The sequence below is a fragment of the Eschscholzia californica genome, unplaced genomic scaffold (genome assembly GCF_041429995.1).
Source record: "Eschscholzia californica isolate CP2 unplaced genomic scaffold, dmEscCali1.0.p SCAF_1, whole genome shotgun sequence".
In the NCBI taxonomy this organism is placed as follows: Eukaryota; Viridiplantae; Streptophyta; class Magnoliopsida; order Ranunculales; family Papaveraceae; genus Eschscholzia; species Eschscholzia californica.
This window is the reverse complement of record NW_028238198.1, coordinates 16,496,994-16,519,745: the sequence shown is the minus strand read 5'-3', so window position 1 is coordinate 16,519,745 and position 22,752 is coordinate 16,496,994. Positions and strand designations below refer to the sequence as shown.

The 22,752-nt window shown below is 35.8% G+C and overlaps 4 protein-coding genes across 15 annotated transcripts; 1 reads left to right on the top strand and 3 right to left on the bottom strand.

Annotated features, from left to right (window-relative positions):
- The first annotated feature begins 13 nt into the window (after nucleotides 1-13).
- On the top strand, nucleotides 14-3,545 carry PGGT-I (Prenyltransferase family protein). Of its 2 annotated transcripts, XR_015227692.1 has the most exons (12): nucleotides 14-208; nucleotides 772-847; nucleotides 940-998; nucleotides 1,104-1,243; nucleotides 1,456-1,511; nucleotides 1,668-1,744; nucleotides 1,843-1,888; nucleotides 2,055-2,179; nucleotides 2,399-2,466; nucleotides 2,552-2,639; nucleotides 2,955-3,416; nucleotides 3,464-3,545. XR_015227692.1 is itself a non-coding variant. In XM_086648143.1 (11 exons), the coding sequence occupies exons 1-11, from the start codon at nucleotides 32-34 to the stop codon at nucleotides 3,102-3,104; spliced, it is 1,062 nt and encodes a 353-aa protein (XP_086504269.1). In that variant the 5' UTR covers nucleotides 14-31; the 3' UTR covers nucleotides 3,105-3,545. The 2 variants fall into 2 exon arrangements, 1 of the variants encoding a protein (XP_086504269.1); XM_086648143.1 differs by having other exon boundaries at nucleotides 2,955-3,545.
- An 874-nt stretch (nucleotides 3,546-4,419) lies between these two features.
- LOC147564600 (uncharacterized) lies at nucleotides 4,420-6,168 on the bottom strand. The gene has a single exon (XM_086648158.1). The coding sequence runs from the start codon at nucleotides 5,480-5,482 to the stop codon at nucleotides 4,508-4,510; it is 975 nt and encodes a 324-aa protein (XP_086504284.1). The 5' UTR covers nucleotides 5,483-6,168; the 3' UTR covers nucleotides 4,420-4,507.
- Nucleotides 6,169-6,809: 641 nt separating this feature from the next.
- Nucleotides 6,810-12,894, bottom strand: LOC147564599 (pumilio homolog 1-like). 5 transcript variants are annotated; one of them, XM_086648124.1, is made up of 10 exons: nucleotides 12,558-12,894; nucleotides 11,837-12,402; nucleotides 9,755-11,154; nucleotides 9,536-9,677; nucleotides 9,340-9,447; nucleotides 9,003-9,215; nucleotides 8,785-8,895; nucleotides 7,791-7,985; nucleotides 7,402-7,576; nucleotides 6,810-7,305 (listed from the first exon to the last, which is right to left on the bottom strand). In XM_086648124.1, exons 2-10 carry the CDS (start codon nucleotides 12,392-12,394, stop codon nucleotides 7,265-7,267), a joined length of 2,943 nt encoding a protein of 980 aa, XP_086504250.1. In that variant the 5' UTR covers nucleotides 12,395-12,402; nucleotides 12,558-12,894; the 3' UTR covers nucleotides 6,810-7,264. The 5 variants fall into 5 exon arrangements, with proteins under 5 accessions (XP_086504250.1, XP_086504258.1, XP_086504237.1 ...); XM_086648132.1 differs by having other exon boundaries at nucleotides 11,837-12,415; nucleotides 12,558-12,831; XM_086648111.1 differs by lacking the exon at nucleotides 6,810-7,305 and having other exon boundaries at nucleotides 7,319-7,576; nucleotides 11,837-12,415; nucleotides 12,558-12,828.
- Nucleotides 12,895-13,945: 1,051 nt separating this feature from the next.
- LOC147564598 (protein IQ-DOMAIN 13-like) lies at nucleotides 13,946-19,860 on the bottom strand. Of its 7 annotated transcripts, none has more exons than XR_015227680.1 (10): nucleotides 19,724-19,860; nucleotides 19,570-19,626; nucleotides 19,378-19,438; nucleotides 18,132-18,240; nucleotides 16,749-17,197; nucleotides 16,521-16,594; nucleotides 15,916-15,983; nucleotides 15,038-15,442; nucleotides 14,707-14,788; nucleotides 13,946-14,103 (listed from the first exon to the last, which is right to left on the bottom strand). XR_015227680.1 is itself a non-coding variant. In XM_086648070.1 (10 exons), the coding sequence occupies exons 5-8, from the start codon at nucleotides 16,798-16,800 to the stop codon at nucleotides 15,374-15,376; spliced, it is 327 nt and encodes a 108-aa protein (XP_086504196.1). In that variant the 5' UTR covers nucleotides 16,801-17,197; nucleotides 18,132-18,240; nucleotides 19,378-19,438; nucleotides 19,570-19,626; nucleotides 19,724-19,860; the 3' UTR covers nucleotides 13,946-14,103; nucleotides 14,707-14,788; nucleotides 15,038-15,373. The 7 variants fall into 7 exon arrangements, 1 of the variants encoding a protein (XP_086504196.1); XM_086648070.1 differs by having other exon boundaries at nucleotides 15,862-15,993; XR_015227677.1 differs by having other exon boundaries at nucleotides 15,038-15,983; nucleotides 16,744-17,197.
- Nucleotides 19,861-22,752: the final 2,892 nt, after the last annotated feature.

Below are 22,752 nucleotides of genomic sequence, written 5' to 3'. Positions count from 1 at the left end.
CAAGATCAAGGAACGAACAAATTGGGTGATAATGGGGGAGTCGTCATCATCATCATCTTCACACGAATTCAAGAAAGATTGTCACTTAAAATACTTGAAGATGATGTATAATACAATCCCTTCTGATTATCAATCTCAAGAGATTAATAGACTTACTCTTGCTTACTTTGTCATCTCTGGTTTCGACATTCTCCGTGCCCTAGATCACGTAATTCTCTCTCTCTTCTCTCTAGATCATCTTGAACTGGTACCAGTTTAATTTTTTAGTTGAATTGAATTGTTTTCTTTGCTTCCTTATCTTGATCATCTTATAGCTGAAACATATGATTTTTTTTTGTAATGCCCAAGTAGGATCACAATAGTCTTATTTATCTTTGTTTGAAATTTGGGTTGCCAATTGTTAATGCTATTAGCATGCATATTCTATTTGAATTACAAAAGAAAAATCTGTCCTGGAAAGGATTTTGAAGGTGATTTTGGCTAGAAAATTCTGGATTAGTAATTTCATTCGACACTGTAATTGATAAGTTTCCCTCACATTGATCATTATAGATAATGAATTGTGCTATTTGACCCCGCGATACCGTATCAATATTTATGTGATAGCATCTTGCAGCTGCACATTTGAGTTTTTTTACCTGATTTTGATCGATTAGATGCTAGCACGTTAGTCGACACTTAGTTTAGGTAGTAAACCTAGGAGAGATGACTCAGATGAGTGATCTTACAGAGTATATATTTTCTGATTCTGATGTTATTTAATGGATTTAGGTTGACAAGAAAGAAGTGACAAATTGGGTCTTGTCTTTACAAGCTCATCCCAGAAATAAAGATGATTTGCACAATGGTATTACTAGTACACATCTAATTTTTAAGAGATTTTATTGTAACGTCATGGTATCTTGTTTCCTTTAGATCTGATATTTTGAATCGTTCCAGGATGTTTTTATGGGTTCTATGGTTCAAGAACATCACAATTTCCAGAAGATGGTTGCAGAGTGAGTTAGAGTTTTTAACGAGAAAGAAAGTTATTCAACAAAGATCAATATTTTGGTATATATCCGGGTTGGTCTTATTGCTTCTTTATTTTAATGTGTGAACAGGATATGAGTGACACAGGTAGCAACTTGGCAAGCACTTATTGTGCCCTAGCCATATTGAAGATTGTTGGCTACAAAATGTCAAGTATTGATTCTGAAGCATTATTAGTTTCTATGAAGAATCTTCAACAACCAGATGGGAGGTATATTTCATATGAACCCTTTAAAAGCCAATGATATGTAACTTTTCATGTTTTCATCTTTGCCACTAGTTACTTGATTGGTTTATAGTTTTATCGACAAAAATCAAATTTATCCTATTACATCGTATTAAGCGTGGATATATTAGGTGATATATTAGGTGGATCCGTAATTTCATTTTTCTTGTGAAGTAATTATTTTATTTTGCTGGCAGCTTTATGCCTATCCATTCTGGTGCAGAAAAGGACCTCAGATTTGTATTTTGTGCCGGTATGGACTATGGACTTTGCTCCAGTTAGTATGACTAGTTCTTTTTCGAATTTCAGTTAAATTGCTATGGATTAATCTAGTGTGATTAGCTTTTTCAATTATAAGGCCCATTCATCAGATATCTTAGTATTTAGTACGAGTTAATTGTTGTTTCAGCTGCCATATGCTATATGCTAAATAATTGGAGTGGGATGGACAGAGAGAAAGCCAAAGAATATATATTGAACTGTCAGGTAGGTAAAGCTGTTTGTCTACAAGAGAACTTCTTAAATATTTCCATCCAATCTTAACCAATCCCAATTAATTTATTAACGATTGCTTCTGTATTCAGTCATATGACGGTGGATTTGGATTAGTTCCTGGATTAGAATCTCATGGTAGGGAAATTTTATTTTCAATGCGTAGCCTTTTCTTTTATTAATTAGGTGCATATTTTATCAGCTTATCTGGTTGTTCTATAAGCAATTCATGTCACTTATCTTTACTTCATTATCTAGATCGTCTTGAGGATACTTAGCATCCAAACTTGTTTTAGTGATGCAGGTGGGGGGACTTACTGTGCAGTTTCTGCTTTGCGTTTGATGGGGTTTATCAAAGATGACATTTTATCCAAAAGCACATCATCTTCCATTATCGACGTACATTTGCTGTTAGAGTGGTGCTTGCAGGTGCATTTCTTTTTACACATAAGAAGCACTAGTAATAGAGTTTTTGTTCACTATAAATATTAGATAAAATAGAGAAAGAAAGACTAGTAGATAGTGTGCTGTGTTTCCTTATAATTTGACTGACTGATAAAGATAAACTAAGCCGAACACTGCCGTCGCAACAAATAGATATGTTTGTGAGCTGCTTATCGGGGAAATTTTAATACTTCTCTGCTGCAGAGGCAAGCAATTGATGGTGGATTTCAAGGCAGACCGAACAAGGACAGTGATACGTGTTATGCTTTTTGGTATATCCTTTCTTTCCTCTAAAGGTGCAGCTTATCTTGCATGTGTTTTGATTTTTGACTTGGCAAGTCCAACGTCTTTTTACAGGGTTGGCGGAATACTGAGAATCTTGGGAGCTGAGAAGTTGTTTGACAAAGAAGCTCTACGGGAATTTTTGCTTACCTGTCAATCCAAGGTGATACTGACTATCCATGTTTTTAATATTTCCGTTCTCAGAAAACGTTTATCTTAAGAAACAGTAGATACAGTATTTTAATCAAATGATTATGACCATCCAACTTTATTGCTTTCCACTTTCCAAGATACTGTTTTGACTACTTCAACTATAACGAATCAGAGTGTCACGATAATGTGATTGGATTAGTTTTTTGTTTGGAAATTCAAAACTGTCCTTGTACCAAATGAAGGTATAGGGACATTTAAGTGAAACAATGTAGCCATTTAGAAGCACATTTGATTTTCAGTTTTATTGATGTTTCCTTGGCTCCAGTATGGTGGTTTCAGCAAGTTTCCAGGAGATTTTCCAGATCTGTATCATTCCTACTATGGGTTCTCTGCATTTAGCCTCTTGGAAGAACCTGGTCTCAACCCACTCTGCGTTGAACTAGGTATGTCAGAGATTGCTGCATTGGGTATCTGATTCATCTAATATGCCCATGGGCTTGTGCAGTAACCCAAAAATGATAACATCTTGACCTGGAGGATGCGATCTGCTTGGCCCGAGGAGTTTGGAACTGTTTCATATGATCCAAGTTTGTGAGAATTTCAGTTTGATTGCAAAACTTCAACTAGTAGTAACAGACTAACAGAGTTTGCATTAGTGTAATCTCAAGCAGAAGCTAGCAGAGTTTTCTCTTCTGCTTCCACAGTTTATGTCGCCAAACTGAGAGAAAGAACATTCTTTATTTATCTAAAGTCATTACTCGTTTATTGAGGGCATATGTCAAAGACAGTATAAAGAAACTTCAACATATGTTTGAGGACAAATGTCAAAAACAGTATACAGAAACTTAACATATGTTTGAGATTCTCAATTATTAAAGTTGGTAAAGAAATTCAAATCTATGTTTGAGATCGAAAATTGTATCAAGGTCTAAAGTTTACCCAGATTTTCGTTTGTCTTAAGTTTTTCTGAAGGGGAGCTGCAGAAATCTCTAAAAGGTTGCAATGGTAATGAGATTGCGAAATTCCGGAAAACACCATTTTTCTCGTATGGTCGGCATATGATAGCGATTGGTTTGTCGGAATTCTTATTTTCGTCTATGTAGAATAAGGGTGAACTAATGATGCTCAATTGTTTTAATCAATTGGGTACTGGGTATACAGTTCCACTTGCTTTTATATAAATGATGAAAACACTTTGTCACCAACGCCATTAAATCATTACAATTATAGATCGAATATTTAAAGAGTGCTTCTATGAGGTCCCTTTTCTTTCTTTTTTTCTCTGCTTTAAGCGGTTCTATAGGCTTGCTACCAGTTCATCTATTGTGTCTGTATCGTCTCCAGCACTTTTGATTTTGTCTTCCCTTACTTCTCATTTCCATTTGTCTTGTTCGGTCATTCAAGAATGAGACTAAATTTTGGAAAAATGTATATCATTGGTTTTAGGTTGATTTCGAGTGGTAAAAAATTTGAGTGGTCTCGTCATGAGAGCTTAAGCCGGTCCTCAAACTAAACAGTTCGAGGACATCTCAATTTAATTTCTCTCTTACCTTTTTTTTTTTTGTTGAGAGTCTTACTTTAGTTAGTAAATTGTGCAGAGTTTTCAACAAAAGAAATAGTAAGTTGTGCAGAGATAAAGATAAAAAATACATACCTAATAAAGTCTCAAAGTTTCACTTTTTTTTTAAACTATATACCTACCTCTTCATCAACAACATTTAATCATTACATGTTTTAGACCAAAAACTTAAAACACATGGACAAAATAAGAAGAAATAGGACAAGAAAAGGAAAACCAAAGAACAAAATCTCTACTAGATTCACACAAAACTTTATTTGTTAAGATGAACTATGACTAAATAAAAACAAAACCCCATTTCATTTTAGTTTTTGGAGCTCAATTGGAACATGGGTTTTACATTTTGATGGTCTAATTGTTGTTGGAGAAGAAGGTAATGGAAGCACTTGTGATGAACTTGAATGGGTATGAATTAGATTTTGCTCTTTGTTCTTAGCTACAAGAATTGTAATAAAAGACCCTTCTTCTTCATTTGTGACCATAGATGGAGAAGGATTTTGAGAAACTTTCATCATTTTATCACCTTCAACAAGATCACCAATTTTGTTACATAAAATTTTCACATCTTCTTCCATGAGTTTTCTTCTAAGTAGTTTCTCCTCTGCATCTTTCAAGAACTTGAACTTTGGAGGAGGTGAAGATTTTATCTTGCTAATTTCTATATCAGTTGATGATTCAAATAGAGGGTTGAATCCATGAAGATTATAGCTTTCTAATGGAGTCATAGGAGGAGTAAAGAATGATGGAGAAGATAAAGGTGTTAAAAATGGGGTTTCTACTGAAAGTAAAAGATCACTCAAACTCCTACCTCTTGACCCTTTAAGACTCTTGTCATATCTTGTTTTCCCATCCTCATCTTCTAAATCTTCTTTTGTTTCTTCTTTAATGGTGAAAAGAAACCTTGGGGGTCCTGAAAGATTATGTAATCTCATCAATTCTGCATCCACATTATCCTCTCCAAAGGGTTTTAGAAGAAAATCACTATTAAGATGATGGATTTCTGATTCAAGATCATGGGTATCTGTGATTCTCATGGAAGTACTGAGTTCTTGAGGATTCAAAGCTATTGAACTTAAAGAAGAAGGCTTCTTCCAACATAAGAAATAACAAAACCCTCTTCTTCCAAAAGTACTGTAATTATTATTATCTTCAATGTCTATGGTTGTGGTTCTCTTCTTCCACCATAACAAGTAGTAAATCTCTGCAACAAGAGCTAAGAAAAGGCAAGCAAACACTAAACTCAACCCTATCCCTAAACCACTCAAAGATTTCATCTTTGTCTTCAAATCAACAACATTCACTAACTACATAAAAGTTAACCCAAAGTCTACTTGATGAACTACTCTGGATGAACACCTAAAACCCTCATTATCTTCCTCAAAATCAAATGAAATCTCAAATCTGCTTGTAAAATGATGAAATCCAAGAGCAACCCAGTGCCATAAACAACCCAATTAACTCAACTTTTGGTCTAAAAAGTCAGATCCTAAAACAAAGAGTTCATGATCAAAGCTGAAAACTACTACTTGTATAGATGAAAGATCACATTGATAAAATAAAGAAGACATGAATATGGAAACCCCAGAATCAGTATTTTAGCAAGCAGTGATTCTTATGAATGAGAAACCAAAACAAACCCAGAAATTAGTTCTGGTCATTTTCAAGTTTTGTATTGTTGTCTTTAGAAGTTGCTGTCTTGAAAGAGCTCACTTAGTTCACATGGGATGAGAGAGAGAGAGAGAGAGAGAGAGAGAGAGAGAGAGGGGCAATGAAAAGAAAAGAGTTGTGTCGTTTAGTTTCTGAACTTCTGATTACAACTTTAATGGTGAAAATTTAACAAGAGAAAAGCCAAACCTAGCTCATAAGGACCATACTGCTCGTGGGTTTGTTACAGTCTCTTTGTCTCTCATCATCTCTCTCCTTTTCTCTCTCTCTTCTTTTTTCTCTCTCCAATTCAGTGATTAACAATTTTAAAACTGTCTTAAGAAATGATTAAGCAGGTAAAGTGGATAACAATGGTGTTTATTATTCCATGGGAGGCGGCCAAGAATTAGTCTGGCCTCGTATTTAGTGTTTAAAATATACTAATAAGCTCAAGGATGCCTCTAAAAGTTCCCTGTCATTTTTGCTCTTAGCCCTTCCTTTCTTGGCATTCTAGGTGGGTCTTGGACTTAGCAGTCCGAGGGCTTCAGACTGGCCCTCAGTCCGTCTTCTTCAAACCTAACACAGATCAGGTACAATCCTAGTGCCCTCGGACTGCCCAATCTGTGAGAGCCGGGAAGACCCAACAATAAAAAAGAGGGGCACCTGTAGACGCACACCCTAAGTTCAAATGGTGTAACCTAGAAAACTATCATAGGGACTTCGACCCATACCTCATTGATTAGAAAATCTAACCAAATATATCACGATTCAAACAATAATAAACAAAATGAATTAATTTAGACCTCGAGTCAGATTCCGAGTCTGACTTAAAAACATAACAAACGCCACTTTGGATTTGCTTTTCTTTCTCTCTCGCTTAAAAGAGAGCCTCTATGATAGGAAGAAAATATCATCAAATAAAACACAGGAAGAATAAGGCGGTAACTCGAACAAAAATGAGAAATTCCACTTGATAACTTGACAGAAACTATTTTATAAAAAGTTAAAACGGATAGAGTCGATCCATAATGTAAATAAAATGAGAACTTCAGTCTAACCTGAACACTAAAGGCTTTCCATATGATGAAAATTTTTGTACATTCATGTTCATTATATTTACCATTCTTCCTATGTCTTATATTCCTTTACCTCTTTACAGTACCCTTGTGGAAACTTGTACAATCACTTGTCTCGTCCATTCGGGAATCAGGTTCATATTCACTGTCTGAGATTCGGCTTTTGCATCATTCTAGCTATATGCTATATTTACCTCTTCTAACAAAAAATGTACAGTTTTCTCCAAGCATAACTGTACAAGCATCAAAATTGTTTGACCCCAGAGGCCCAGAGAGAGAGAGAGAGAGACCGATCATACTAGCTTCAATTAGCTGTACAAGGACTTTCTACAGCAGCTAAGATGACAGAGACGGAGACTGAAGAGCAATCCTTCTTTCTGCAAGCAACAAAACATTTCAATTGAAATTGAAATTCCTGAAGATGAAAAGAGAGTGACATGAAAAAGTAAGGTAAAAGAAAAACGATACAGCACCCCCAGCTTGAACAAGCTTCTCTACACGGGCAACTAAATGCTTCCCGTAGGTGTACTTCTTTAGCGCATCCAAGTGAACTTTTATTCGAGATAGGATCCTTTCACGTTGTTGATCATCACAGGTCTCCAATACCTTCTGTACTACATAGTTCCCAAACTGATCCTTCATCATAGCCTGGTCCCATCCACACAATATAGGCATCAAACAACAATTAGAAAACACACAATAACTACCCTATCAAGAATGATACGAGGAAGTGACTCGACTTTTGGATTTTTTAAGCAACAACTAATTAGTATGAGAGAAGCGACCAATCTTGCTATTATAAACAACAACATGATATTAAGATTTACCAACTCATATAGGAAGCTATTAGAGAGTGACCAACCTGTAGAGGCTCATTTTCATCAGTAGTACCAAGCATCTCATTGACCAAGGTCTGGCATTCGAGAGGACTACCATAGGTTAAACATTTCTCCACAACGTTTGAAGCAAACTTATGCTGGCTCATTTGAACTATCTGGCCAGCTAATTTCTTGATCACAGCAGAGCGTTCATGCGGCTTTCCGAACTTCAGTATATGCTGTTACCAACATACGCAACAAAATAAGTGAACCAACATAACTATAACACCAACCCCATTGACACACTTATAATCAATGCAGTACATAAACCATTGAAATCAATGAAATAAGAGTTGAGGAATAAGTGGTAGCAGATTGAGGGCATCAAAGTAAAACTATTGAAGTTAAAAGCTTGACAGGTCAAAGTGGATGATTATCCAACTCAGGATTATTAAATAAATCCATATAAATAATCCGATAGCCCTCCAACATTTGAAAAAAAGGGTAGTATTAGGCCTGATGTGCTTCTGTGAAAGAATAAGTACGGAGATCCATAACACTATTGTGGCAGTGGGACTGGATCCGAGATAAGTGTTTCCTCACTAAAAAATCCCGCCTTCGAGGGTCAAGAGTAAGTACTGTACGGATGGAAAACATCAATAACAGAAAATACGGGATGCAAGTAACGAGTAATCATTAAAACATGCGAAGACTGAGAATTGGAGTGGATCCTCGCTCAGCAATATGAACCAAATGCTCTGATAGTGCTATATTGGACCCTCAACAGCATGGATGCAGTCCAATGGGGGTAACAGGGAGCACGTTGATGAGATCGATAAAGGACTCTGAGGCACAGCCTTGTCCAAATAGGACCTTCAAACGGTTTAAGGGTTTCGTTTAATATTCAAACAAAACTTCTCCTTCTCCAAAAAAAAAATCCACAAGAATGCCAATTTTGCCAAAAAAATACAAATACAGTACTCCAAAGTTCAAACAATATTGCACAAAATATCTTAACAAATTGAAAATAAAACAAACCTGAACAACATAATTTCCATATTGGTCTTGTGCCAACATACAAACAGATTGAAAAATCTCATCCATCATAATATGCTGAGTTTTCGAATCATTGCAGTGCTCTAGGACCCGCTGCAGAGGCATGAAAGTATATCATTTTAGCATCTAGTGCAGTTTTTTAAATCTAATAAAGCCTTTGAATTGTCGTAACTCGTGAGTATACTGATAGAAATCTTAACCTGTATCACACGGCAACCATAGGGATGAGTAGATAATGTCACGACTTGATCATAGAAGGATGAGATGATGAACTGAATGGCATCTTGAGGAATGCATTCAATGCACTTCTGGATGACATGGTTCCCATTCTGATCACCTACACATCGCATAACATTTCCATCAAGCTCAGCAACCATTTTAGTCTGCTGGTCCAAATCAAGAACTTCTATGGCCTGCATCAATCAAGTCAAAAGTTAAAAGCATGATGTAACTGTCAATCTTTATATGCATATATAATTAAATAGTTCAAAATACAGTAATTTTAGCCAACGCACTTCCCAAAAGAAGTCAATATACCTTCTGGATCACCCGACACCCATACATCTGAAGGCTAAGTTGCAATACATGTCCTGTGAGCTTGTTTGCCAGTTTTCTTCTCTGGGTTGTACTACCATGCTCAAAATACTGAAGGCCAATACAATTTCATCAGTCACATATCATAGAATATAAAAGAGTTAGAATATCAAGCTAGATTATCGTGAAGTGTATATACCTTCTGAATCACATAATTGCCAAAAACATCGGTCATCAAAGAAAACGCATGAGGAATGATTTCTTGGAAGACCATGTTTTTCTCCGCTAGAGATGCGGTTCCAAGTTTTTGCTGAATGAACCGACTCCCATACTGATCAGTACTGGTCAAAGTAGATGTTGAATGAATACACTAGGAATTGATATAGCTAGTCAAAAGAATTTATATGACAGTCAATACCTGAACTCAACAACATGGCCTGAAATTTCTGACAGTGCAAAACTTCTGGATTTGTCCTTAAATTCTTCCAGAAGCGTGGATGCAAAGGTATCAACTATTCTACCACCCGCTTTAGAGTGCCAGGATCCCATGACACTCCCACTGTTTCTTATCCCAGAAGCAAAATGTGTGTTCCATTCGCTGTGCATGACTGGACTGCGAGGCCCAACAAGAGAATTGGGGAGAATTGGAGTTGCAAAGGGGTAACCAGAGTATGACATGCCTCCAAGACCAAAAGATGGATTATCATAGTAACCTTGGTTCATACCACTAGATTTTCCTATGTAGGGGACACCAAACTGGGATTTCTCAGGAAGCAGTGCTCCCGTGTAAGCATTCCGGAGACTAAGCATATCAGTGTACGAATTACCCGTGTAGTTCCCGTCCATAGATGGATCAGCAAAAGCTGCAAACTGTGCAGCATAATGAGAAGTCCTCAAGTACTGAAGATATAACTCGTCCATAGAATGCTTGTTATAACCCATTCTTTTGAGATTCTGCAAGTCTGCTGTTCCACCAAAACTATCTACGGGACGTAAACCTCTTGCAAATACTCTGGAGTTCAAGACGGGTGCTGCAACAACTTTTTCTATTGGAGGAGGCAAACTGTCGGCGTCAATTTGGCTTGCCATGGATAACATTGTAGGATTGATGGGAAGCACATTTAAACCATCGTTTGTGATTGCTGAATTTGTATTATCTGCACTCTGATAGTGAGGAAAACTTCTTGAGTTAGTAAGGATGGGACTAGAGTGAGATTTCAAATAAGTTTCTCGCAGTTCTGTTTGTGCAGCAAAAGGTAGAGGTAAATGCCCAGAATCAGATTTTCCCAAGTTAGGGTGTTGACCGATCTGGTTCTGACCACCATGCATATTGAAAAGAAAATTTTGGTGGTTGGCAATTTCCTGTTGAATCTGAGACTGCAGATGGTTTTCTTCATTCACCTCAGGACCCCTCGACAGGCTCATGCCGGACAAGGCAGAAACCAAATTTGTGGGTCCGCTCATATTAGAAGAGACGCCATTAATTGAGTCTGAATCATTGACACTTCTTGTACCTGAAGAACCAACTTTCCCTTCTCCAATAGGTGGAAGACGTGGACTAGGAGTCCTAGCCACAAGTTGAGGATCAGGACTGGCGCTTCTCGACAAGGAGGCACCAACAACAGAAGCAAAAGTATCGAAAGCTGATGCACTAGTGTTTTTCACTCCAGATATTCCCTGGTCATCTGCCACATATTTGTGCTGTTGTGAAAGTTGTGCTTCAGCAGCGTCTGCTTTGTCAAAACCACCATCAAAAGCATTACGGCTAGCTGGCCGTGAAGGGTGTGTTGAGATAGGAGTTGCATGCCCTACATCGTCCTGCACTAAAGCACACACTTACATTTGTAGAAGCACCATATATCGAGAAGTAGAAAAAAATTGGATAACTTCAAATAGCAAACATAAAGGTAACAAAAAGATTTAGATAACTCGAGACCGTCATAAACTGGATAGATAGAGAAAACACATAGAAAGGAGCGTTACAATATGGGTAGCTCGATTATTTTGGTTAAGCAAGATGAATCCCATAAGGTAACCTGAAGGTATATATATTAGTATGATGTGTTTCGGCCACCTTCAATCACATTAAATGGGCTTGTCCGAGACATATTCAATCAAAGGAAAGACTTGCGGATGAAGATTTCTGTTTAGAAACCAACGGCAGAACCACAAAAACGATGTTGAGCAGGAACTTATGCCTACTCCACTACATGAAAAAAAACAAGCAGAAAACCAGATAGAATTCTATAACATGTAAGAATTGAACGGAAATCTAATGGTTAAGTGAGGCAAAAGATATTCCCGAACACATGACATAATTTTGCAAAAAGTGGTGCAAATATCTAGTTATCTACAAAAACAATAATAACTAAAGACTGCAGAGGCAAACTTCAAAGCTCTATAAACTATTATTGTCCCACTCTTAGCATTAAAGACATAATTTGTATATCAAGAAACTAGGAATTAAAAACATTGGAAAAAGAAATCAATGAAAGCTTACCTGAAGCGTATCATGGAAGCTGTTTTTCCTGCCATCAATTCCAATTTCAGACAAACGTATCAACCCATCACCTCCCCATTCTGCATTACTCGACCCATACACACTTTCTTCTTTCTGGGGATTAAACACGGGTTGGGTAGAGAATAAAGAGTTGATATCACTTTGTTGCTGCTGCACTTTCCTCCTGTCCCCGATCCCACCGAACCCTAACCTCGCGTTCTGAAATCTCTGTGCGGACAACCAATCCTCTTTCGAGATTAGTGGTGACGGAAGCCTAGGATTCCTATTCGCCTTAGAGTAGTAATAAGATAAGTAATTTGGATTAGACATGAGTTCTTCTTCTGTCATGCAAATTTTTCCGTTCATAACACTGGAATACCCAGAAAGAGCATCATCCCCATCCTGGCTGAAAAACCCTCCAACAGCACTTAATGAACCTTCAACAGTTGGAGGAGCAGAACCACTCCTCACCATATAATCCTCTGCTTTTTTCATTCCACACTCTCTAAGCGAAATTTCTAGTTCCTTAAAATCGTCATTGTCACTTGATATCACCATTCACATTCCTATTAACGATCACTAAAACCATATTAACTCAGAGCATGTTTAGGTTTTCTAAAGAGAGAAACAGAAACACTGACAACTATAACATACAAACACAAGAACAACATTATGAAAACCTAGAAAGAGAAAATGAGAGAAGAGAGAGAGAGAATTTTACCAGTTGAGTTGAAGACGACAAAGCAAAATGTACGTAAAGATGAATTCCTTCTGGTTCAGAATTTAATGGTAGAGATTTCTGAACAAGTTGGATGACTGATTTTGTCTGACAGATACTCCTCCTTCTAGGGTTTTTTTTTTTTTTTTTTTACTTTGACCGATTAAAATACAGTGGGAGGAGATTTGTAATCAATGAAATTGGATATTACCAAATAAAGAGATGTATCAAATTGTTTCATCTTTATAAAATCTTGCATTAAGAAAGAAATAGTAGTAAAATTATACTTTTAAATATGTTATATATAGTAACTAGGTATAACCAATTCTATTAACACTGTACGTAAAGTGTTTGTATGCGTGCATAATATAAATTCAAAATCTTAATGAAAAATATACTTTCAACATAAAAAATAACATTCACCGGTTATGAAGTCCTTACTCAGCCACCTACCTAGGATATATTTTCTCCATCCCATTTTATTTGCTCACTGGTTTACACATGTTTTTTGTTGATGCTATTCATTGGAGATGTTTGTTTCTTCACTAAACAAACTCAACATTCACGACAAACTCTAAATGTGTTATGATCTTACACCAGTGTAATAAATCAAGAACAAATTTATTTTTGAAGAAGTATGGTTAGAATGGACAGAGATTCAGACATATTTCCCTTTTATAATGACTGAAGAAAAGATTTGATAGTATTTTACGACACTCGCCCCTCAACATTGTAATAACAATTCATTAACATAACAAACTACTTTTTTTTTTTGAAACTACATAACAAACTACTCAATAGAGATCGAATTGTCTCTCTTCCTTGTTACTACAAAGAGAAACATGAGTCTAAAATACAACGCAAAGATGATTATAAGTAGTTGGGATCCATATATAGTAGTGGTGTTACCGGGCTATTTGGATTTATTACTATTTGGGATCCATATATAGTACTCTGTGATGGAACATTAACATATCTGAACATATGTACTAAGTAAACACTAAAAACTTTCATCAAAAAAAAAAAAAACAGTGAACACTAAAAAAATTAGGTTTGGATTTATTTTAGGACTAAAATACCATATGGTCTTAAAATGAAAATTTAAGAAATCCAAAAATACATTAGAAGAACCAAAAAAAATGTGGGAAACATAAAAATCAAAATTTACAAAAATCAAATCAAATGCAAATGAATAATAAAAATATTACACATTAAACGAACATATAAAAAAACTATTTATGTTTTGTATGTTGAAGCACTATCATATGAATACTTCCTTTGTATATACTTAGGAAAACCACGATAAAAAATATGTTCAAAGGAGTTCATCGGAACCTTGTGGATACTTTCCCTAATCCTAACTTTCTTGTTTGATGAAAACTACAGTAAGATTTATACAAAAAAATCACTTATGTTTAACATGAAAATTGATAATAATGAATCAAAAGAACAAAATAACATGATTGCCAAGAACTAATTAAAATGATCACTAATTGCAACGTGGTATGTCTCCCTACTCCTTGAAGCTTCAACTTTCTCCCTCTAAAATCTACAATAAAAACACATCAATTACAAAAAATCACTCGTGCTTAACATAAAAGTAGATGATAATAAATGAATCTAAACCAAGATTATGTTCTTTTCTCAAAGTAACATATAGAAATAAGATTCAAACCCTTGATCAAGTTTTGTATATTGATATATGAAATCCATGAAGATATCTGACCTGGACGAAGAAAGCTCAAAGTTGCAATAAGTGACAACTTTAACAAATTACAATTGTATATGAATTTTGATTTACTCAAGCAACCTATCTTTAATCATCTCCGTATTTCATAAGAAGCTAATACTTGATCCATTTTTCCACAAACCCCTTATATAATATGAGAGAGAGAGAGAGAGAGATGAGAACGGATCGTAAATAAAATGAATAGTAAGAAAGGGTCAATCGATTACACGTAAATCTCATATTAAAAACAAAACAGAAAACAAATTTTAACAAAAAATTAGAATCAAATTGATTATGAAGCAGCTAAAATAAATAAACAAACACTTACCATCATAATAACTAAACGAAATGATAATCAAAGTCAATGAACAATATGAAACATTTCAAAATGGTAATCCGGGAACAGGTTCAATTGTTTTTTACCTTAGAATCAAATATCATATCCTTTGACGCAACTCTTGATTCAGCCAAACTTGCAATTGCTTCCAAGATATAAGAAAAATGCCTGCAAATGACCCAACTATGAAGACTAAAAACTAATAATAGAGTATAAGTAGATTTGGTCCAGGGAAGAAGTGGAATATGACGGGTGAGAGCCAATTCAAAGGGATTCCAAAATCTAACAATAGATTATATTCAAGTCATTCACATAACAAAAGAAATGCATGCATCATCTAATTCCATTCATAGGCAATAGCTAAAATCTATCATAACATGCTAAAGCTAACCAAGAAAAGTTTTATTCAAATCTAACCTCTAGATGGAGAAACATCATGCCCATTAAAACAATTCCATCGACTAAATCAAATCATGACTTTTCTTGTAGAAACATTTGATAGATTGAAATTTCTTGTTGCAACAGGTGATTTTAACGATCTTGGTGTAAGTGAATCGAGATTCTCGAGTCTGAAACTTGGTTGCTTTGAGTTGCTTGGTTCAGGTTGTCCATGATCAGGATATTGAGTTGGTTACGTGGTGGTGTTAGATAGTTCTTTGTTTATGTAGATTAAATTTCAGAAAACCGTCTGTTCTTTATAGATTGATATTCAGAATGATTTTCTGAAAGTTCTCGCTCGATCCAGTTCCACCACTATGGGAATTTACCAGCTTGAATCTCCATTAAACCTGTCTCAGTTGATTTTGAAGTTGCTTGAATCAACTGTTGGAAAAGAAGAAAAATCAATTGTATAAATTAGTCGAGATATCCATTCATTTAGACTCCATTTCTATCTGATTATATGATTATTGGTAAGTACACGAGAATAGTCTAACATAAGACCCTCCCATGACCAAGAATATTATATCTAGGGTCACCCCATTCACTGAGTTGGATGCCCGAAAAATTGATATGGTATCACAGCTAGGAGCCCAGAACTGTCCTGACACTGACAGGCCTAACGGCCACGCGTACACTCTTTGGGCCACGAGTGAAGGGCGTGCAGGAATGGCCCCACATGGACAACACGAAGTCTCATAACTTAGAATTTATAGAGCGGCTCTACTCATTGCCAATTGGTCAAGTTGCAACCCCACAAAATTAATCAAGAGAAAGGATAGACAAGTTAAGTGATACAATACCTTGTGGGCCTGAACATAAGCCAAGACTCTTACTCTTTCAATAATAGCCTCTACCTTTCTTTGTAGCCTTGCATCTACTCCCTCCTTTGTGAGCCTGCTATCGTCCCATTCTTCTTGTTGTCCTATTTCAGACTACATGAAACACTTTCTAAATTTAAATTTCAATAAAAAAAGTACACAAAAAGAGACTTGGGTTAAGGATCAATATATATATATATATATATTCATTCATATGATGTCCATGAAAAGAAATGGCTACAAAAAGCAGTTCTTAAGTATTGTTTGGGCAAACACCACTATGTTGAATAAAGAAAATAACTTGGGGTGAAAATAGAATTTCTAGCAGTCTACCAATTAACAAATAAATGGTTGCAGTCTCCGCAAGCTCTAGCATTAGTAGATGGGATTGGCATATGTAGGTAGGAAAGGCGTCGAAGCAGATTCACTGTTTAGAACAAAGTGGATTTCTCCAAAACACACTCAAGCATTTTAGATTTTCTAGTATAGTTGTAGGTTAATCCTATTATATAGAGAACTCTTGTCTAATCCTTAGAAAATAAAAGAAACCCCAGGCCAAACCTTATACAACTAAATTCATACAAAAAGTCGCCGTTTTAGATAGATAATAACCAAGTAGTTAAAGAGATAAAGAAGCTTACTTTGGTGAGGAGGATATTCATAAGATCACTTTCTGCCTTCAAATCATTAAGGTCTTTTTGTTGACTGATGAAATCTGAAAAAAAAAAAAAAAAAAAAAAAAAAAAAAGGAGATTTTTCTTGACAACAAAAGTTTCCCTCACAAGAAGCTTCACTTCTCTCAGACATTTAATCAAACACACCAGAGAGTTAAAAATGAATCAAAAAAAGCAAAAGCAGCCACACCTGACCTTTATTTTCCTTGGTGGAAGATATATCAAATATAGCTTCTTGAGCAGACATCGACTCTTGCTCTTCATCTCCATCCACCACCAAAAATGTAGCTTATGAGGACCTCAAATCGCCAGGCGCCAACTCAATCTCCGACATGGTTTCTCCTCCAATCACCTCAATGAGGGAAGAAGGTTCCGACGGACTAACTTGTGCTACACCTATCTCAACAGGTACTATCAACTCAGATTCACCACATGCTTCAGCCCTGAATGGGGATGACTTATCTACTTCAGGCAAATTGACTTCATTTGGAACAGAATTTCTCCGCTATTCGATGCCGATAAATCAGGGACTCATTATCCGTATTAAAAGGTGGTACATATCTGTCGAAGGGGGTGCCGATGCATCAGGACTTTCCATCACTGCTGCTCCCTTTAGTATCCTTTTTCTTCCTATACTGCTGGAACTAATACAACAAAAAGAAAAACAAAGATTGCTAAAACAAACTGAAATAAAAATTTTGTGTACAAAGCTGCCCAAATCATACAAAGACTGAGCAGAATCAATCTTCCAAACCAGGAACTTGGGGTGCAGCGTCGGGCGATGCCACAAAATTAGAGATATGAAGAAATCTGACAGAAACTGTACGTACATCAAAAACTCAAAACTTAACTATAGATAGTTAGCAATTAGGGAGGCTCAGAGCATACTCTCCAATATGATTTGAAGTATGGATGCTATTTTCAAGTCCCAATTCCAAAAAAAAAATCATATAGTTACATGTTGAATCAGTAGTGTAGGTAGTGTTCGCTTTTTATTGAGTCGTCTCAATTCTCATGTTGCAATATGAAGAAATAACAACAAAAAAGAAGGATATATGAGATTGAAAGAGCCTAGTGAGACAATGAATTTTTTTCCACTGTTCTAGCATCCTTTAACTTGTTGGTCAATGGTGTAATCTCCTTGTCTTGTTGCTTCTTGAGATATTTCAGAGAAGAAACTGTTATAATCTTACTTTAGAAGTATAAAAGCATGATCCACAGTATAGTTTTCCAGCTTGTAGCTACTGACAATCGCCTCTTCTGTCTTACCTATTGACTATTACTTCTTTCTAGTTTGTCCGGCAGAAAAGTAATTAAAGGACTATACATTGTCATCTAACATTGGATCACAGTATGTAGTTTGGCAATGTGGCCAGGTGAGAAAGAAAAAAGTCCAACTCATTATCTATCCTATTCAAGTAGTTAATTGTTGTAAACCAATGAGGAAAGTTGTTTGAAACATTGAAATCCGGAAAATTATGTAACACGATTATTATAGCAGTTTCATTCATGAATTCTAAATATTATGTAACACGATTATAATAGCAGTTTCAAGAACAAAATATGGGGGGAAAAAACCTTGTTCAGAGAACTCCATGTTTACCACCTTTTCCAGGTCTATGTTCCTTTCCCTAGCATTCTTTGTCTCAAGTTGTTTGAAACATAGTTTTTTTTTGTATCGCTGTACCTAAATACATACATGAAGAAATGATAAGAACAAAATGAGATAGAGATATTCAAATAATAGCTCATTTGTACACATCATAACAAAATAAATATTTGTCTTTTATGAATCTCGACATTTTTCTCATCATCAACATATAATGACCGACTTTCACAACTCAGACTCCACCCAAGACACCTAAATAATCGTCGTAAGTGTTAATTTTTTTGTTCAAGCTTAGTTTCCGATCAAATGACATTGAAGCTCCTACAAAAGTGAAAAAGTTATCGACATTTTGGTCACCATCAACATACAATGACCGACTTTCAGACTCCATCGAACAAACCTAAATATTCGTCATAAATGTCATCTCTTTTTTGTTCAAACTTAGTTTCGAATGAAATGAAATTGATGCTCCTACAAAAGTAACATCTCATGAATTTAGATCTTAGATCTTCACAGACTCAAGGTTCCAATCACCGGACCCTATTCTATACAGATATACGAACCAAAATGTGTACACACATGACCTATTTATGTTGTAGGCGAAGAAGGAAACTACAATCCACACTTTTCATCGAACACTTATCAGCATATGAACTCTACTTTGAGCAAGAACAGTAAAATCAACCAAACCTCAAATTGGTATACCTTGAACACTAAAATTAATTGGCTAATTTTCAGACATAGACATTTCATCAAACACTTAGCATCATATGAACTCTACTTTGAGCAAGAACACTAAAAACAACCAAACCACAAACCAAATAGAAAAAGGATGAAAGAAACAACCCAACCCAATCAAAAGGGTAATTATGAACAAATCAATTTAGATTCCAACCCAAAAGATGATTTCGTATAAGTTAATTACGTCCGAGTATCATCTAATTTTAGCAATTCAACTCAATAGCAATTAAAACCAATTTATTAAAATAAACCCATGATGAAAGATGACAGAAAAAATCCATGATTTTAAACATGCCTATTGAAAAGAACAAAAAGAAAACAGGAAAAAGTTATCTCTACATCGAGTTAATGCGAACCCATAATTAGATTAGCTAAAAACTAAACAGATGAACCAAATTCCAAAATTCATTTCGAAATAAATACGCAAACAATCAAAAGCACCATTCAACTTCAAAGCCGAGGTAACAATTTCACCTCAGAATTAACAAATTTCTCCTTTGTAGGTCCACAAGCATTATAATGTTGATCTCTAAACCTGTAAAATCACAAACAAAATCCAATTCAAATAGCAAAAAAATACAAAAAGAAAAACATGATTCGAAGAGGACACTAAAAACCCATTTTTGTACTCTGATTCTAAATGGTACTGTAGAAAATACACAAAACCTAAATGTTCACTTGTCGTTATCAGAAGATTGGAAGAAGAACTCCACGCCAAACTATCTGTACCAAAACAATCAGTGAGAAACAATTATAAGTTATGAAGAAAAAAATTTCATATTGTAAAACCTAGAGAGAAAAAGAGATATAGCAGTAAGACCTAGAAAGAAAACCCATTTCAGAGAGAGAGAGAACCAGAGTAGGAGAGATCTTAAACCACAATTCATCGATTTATAGTTTGTAACGTCCCAAGAGGCCATGATTTCTTCTGCCATGATTCATAATTTCTACGGCCATAAATTTTCTAACGTCCCAACAGGCATGAAGAAGGTACGGTTCGATCTGTCTTTCGGTGATAATGCGCCAAGGAAGGAAGATAAGGCGCGTAGGAAGATGATGAATCCCAGATTAAGGGTCTTATTTACCTTCTATCATTTAGTGGGTGATTAAATTTGGGAGGGTAATGGATCAAAGGGTGGGGATTGTATCAAAATCCTAACGGACGACCGGATTTGTCTTTCGGCTTGTCCCAATCAGCAAAAAACTTTGCGTTTTATATAATAGATGTGTGTGGGTACAAAAGGGTGCTCCTAAAGGCACCGGGCCAAAAGGTTGTTAGCATTCATCTCGTTTAACACCAGACCCAATCGCTTCTTTCTCTATTAGCGCCAATTAACTATGTAGACACCGGTCCCTCCTCAGTTAACCCTAACCCTTCCATCCATCTCTCACAAAACCAACCAGAAATCTCAACTTGTTTACGTTGTTAAAAAAACTGATTGATAAGAAAAACCCCACAACTTCTTTATATTGTTTCTTGAATTTGTAGTTGTAAAGGAAGAAGAAGAAGCATTTCTCTCTGTACTAGTTTGGGTGGTGGTATAAGATGATGATAAAGTTTCTATATCAATAATAACAAAACTATCATAATTTTCATTGATTTCGTTGGGACTATCTCTTTCACCTTGATCAGAACAATTCACAATTTTCTGGCTATCCATTTTTGGAAACCCAAGTTCAGAAGAAGATCAGAAAACCCACAGATGTTAAACTTACTAGAATTTAACCTGCAAAAACCCCAAACAAGATAAATTGATAAGAAAACCCCAAATCTTAATAGAACAGTGTTTAATGTTTTAATTGATTGATAAGAAAAACCCCACAACCTCTTTACCAACTTTTCTTTTGTTTTCGGCTGTCATCTCTACTTTTAGAGAGAGAGAGAAGAGAATTATAGAGAGAGAAAGTTGAGCTATGGGTACATGAAAGAAACTAAAGGCCAGCGCTTTGGGAAATCAAAATAGTTTCTGGGGTGTGAAGACTTTGTCAAAAACTGGTCAACTTTAGTTGACCAGTATATTTTCTAAATATTAGGGGGAAAGCAATTTTTTGACAATTTCTCCTCCATTCCTGCAAGGGTTGTCGGAATCTGGCCACCACCATCATCACCAAAATCCGGCCACCACCATCATCACCAAAATCCGACCACCACCATCTTCACCAAACCCTAATACTCCTCTCTCTCTCTCTCTCTCTCTCTCTCTGTTATTAATTCCACTTCTTTCCCTCTCTACATTTCCCTCTCTAATCGGCCAATGAAGAAGAAACAAGATCTCTGTTTCACCAACCTTGTAAAACCCAAGTTTGTCATATGACAACGAAGACGACTTGGTTCAGTTAGTTGAAGATGGTGGTGTCTTTTCCCCTTCTTTCCCACTATCCTTTTCCCCTCGTCATCATCGTCGCCGGTGTCTTTTCAACAGTTCTGTTAGTTGAAGGACTTGGTTCAGTTTCCACTATTGCCATTACTTATGGTTCCGGCACAGTTTGTGCATACTTGTCGAAAAACCCAATCAAGCAATCGAATGTTACAGAGAAGGAGAAGGAAGAGGAGGGTATATACTCAAATTGGAACCCAAAACCCTAAGGTAATAAAAAGATGGATGGAAACTAATAAAACGTTAAAGGGAAGAGATCTAGATTGCATTTAAGTCAAATCAAGTAAAATCATTGACATGGATGTGAGTAAAATTTGGTGCAGTTCTTGATGGCAGAACAGATAATAGTGATGTTAGTTATATATTCTATTCGAGCCTTTTCTTTTTCACATTTGTTTTGATGAATACCAATCAAGTTCATTGTTTGGGGATTGATTCCAATAAGGTAAATCAGATTGAAATGGGGGTTTAGGAACATTTCAATGTTGAGTTTAGTAGCTGGAGGTTCTCATGTGTTTGTGGGCTGAATTTTCATGGGGGTTTTGATCTGTAAAGGGATGAATGATTCAGGTCAGCTGAATATTCCTTTTTCAAATTCATCTTCATCTTCATCATAGTTGTGGCCGGAGATGGTGGTCGGAAATGGTGGCCGTTGAAGATGATGAAGAAGAAGAACAGGAAGAAACAATGTTTGATTTCCCCTTAAAATTTGTTTCCCCAGAAAATTTATAAAATTTCACATATTCCCTTTAAAATTTCACACCCTGGAAACTATTTTGTTTTCCCCCAAAGCGCTGGCCAAACTAAAAGGTCAAAAGAAAACAAAAAATTTCTTGTTTGGATGCTTTCAAATTAAACTCACCTTATTGTAGTAGTTGAAATCAGTTTTTCAAGTCTCCAAAACTTTGAAACATATCTAAAAACTAGATTAAGATTGGAAGTAATTGTAGGTGTCCGTGTTGTTGCCGTCGCCAGAGAATGTTGCAATTTTTTCTAGAGTTTAGTTTTGGAAGCAAAATTAATTGGGATTCCTTTTATTTTAGAAGAAGCAAATGAAGGTGAACGTCACCCACATTAAAAAACGGTGCTTATAGAGACCTCGGGTCAATGACCATTGACCTGAGTCAATAAACTTCTTGGATGCTAACAGCCTTTTGGCCCAGTGCCTTTAGAAGCACCCGGTACAAAATTATGGAACTAGCACTGTTAGAATATACATTTCATTCTTCTTATAATTGTTACTTATTTCATCAATGGTGTTAGAAAATTATTATGAATGTATTTATAGATTTAATATCAGTATCTATTTCCTATCACGGTATGAAATGTCCGTTGTTTCTTTAACTATAACAAAAAAATACGTTAATTTTATATTTTATAAAGACGTCTCGAGCTCATATTGTGAGGTATGATTTCGAATTCGTAAACCTTTAAACTACAAAATTGCTAAGAAATTTAGTTGCCTTGCGTC

Excerpts from the sequence above, each read along its gene's own strand:
- PGGT-I (XM_086648143.1), top strand. The coding sequence starts at position 32 with ATGGGGGAGTCGTCATCATCATCATCTTCACACGAATTCAAGAAAGAT. Across the intron at positions 848-939 it reads TAAAGATGATTTGCACAATG|GATGTTTTTATGGGTTCTAT; the intron begins GTATTACTAGTA and ends GAATCGTTCCAG. Across the intron at positions 1,745-1,842 it reads AATATATATTGAACTGTCAG|TCATATGACGGTGGATTTGG; the intron begins GTAGGTAAAGCT and ends TTCTGTATTCAG.
- LOC147564600 (XM_086648158.1), bottom strand. The coding sequence starts at position 5,482 with ATGAAATCTTTGAGTGGTTTAGGGATAGGGTTGAGTTTAGTGTTTGCT.
- LOC147564599 (XM_086648111.1), bottom strand. The coding sequence starts at position 12,394 with ATGGTGATATCAAGTGACAATGACGATTTTAAGGAACTAGAAATTTCG. Across the intron at positions 9,216-9,339 it reads GGTGTCGGGTGATCCAGAAG|GCCATAGAAGTTCTTGATTT; the intron begins GTATATTGACTT and ends TGATTGATGCAG. Across the intron at positions 7,986-8,784 it reads ATGGAAATTATGTTGTTCAG|CATATACTGAAGTTCGGAAA; the intron begins GTTTGTTTTATT and ends TGTTGGTAACAG.
- LOC147564598 (XM_086648070.1), bottom strand. The coding sequence starts at position 16,800 with ATGTCTGCTCAAGAAGCTATATTTGATATATCTTCCACCAAGGAAAAT. Across the intron at positions 16,595-16,748 it reads TTCCACCAAGGAAAATAAAG|ATTTCATCAGTCAACAAAAA; the intron begins GTCAGGTGTGGC and ends TTTTTTTTTCAG. Across the intron at positions 15,443-15,861 it reads CTTATGTTCAGGCCCACAAG|TTGATTCAAGCAACTTCAAA; the intron begins GTATTGTATCAC and ends CTTTTCCAACAG.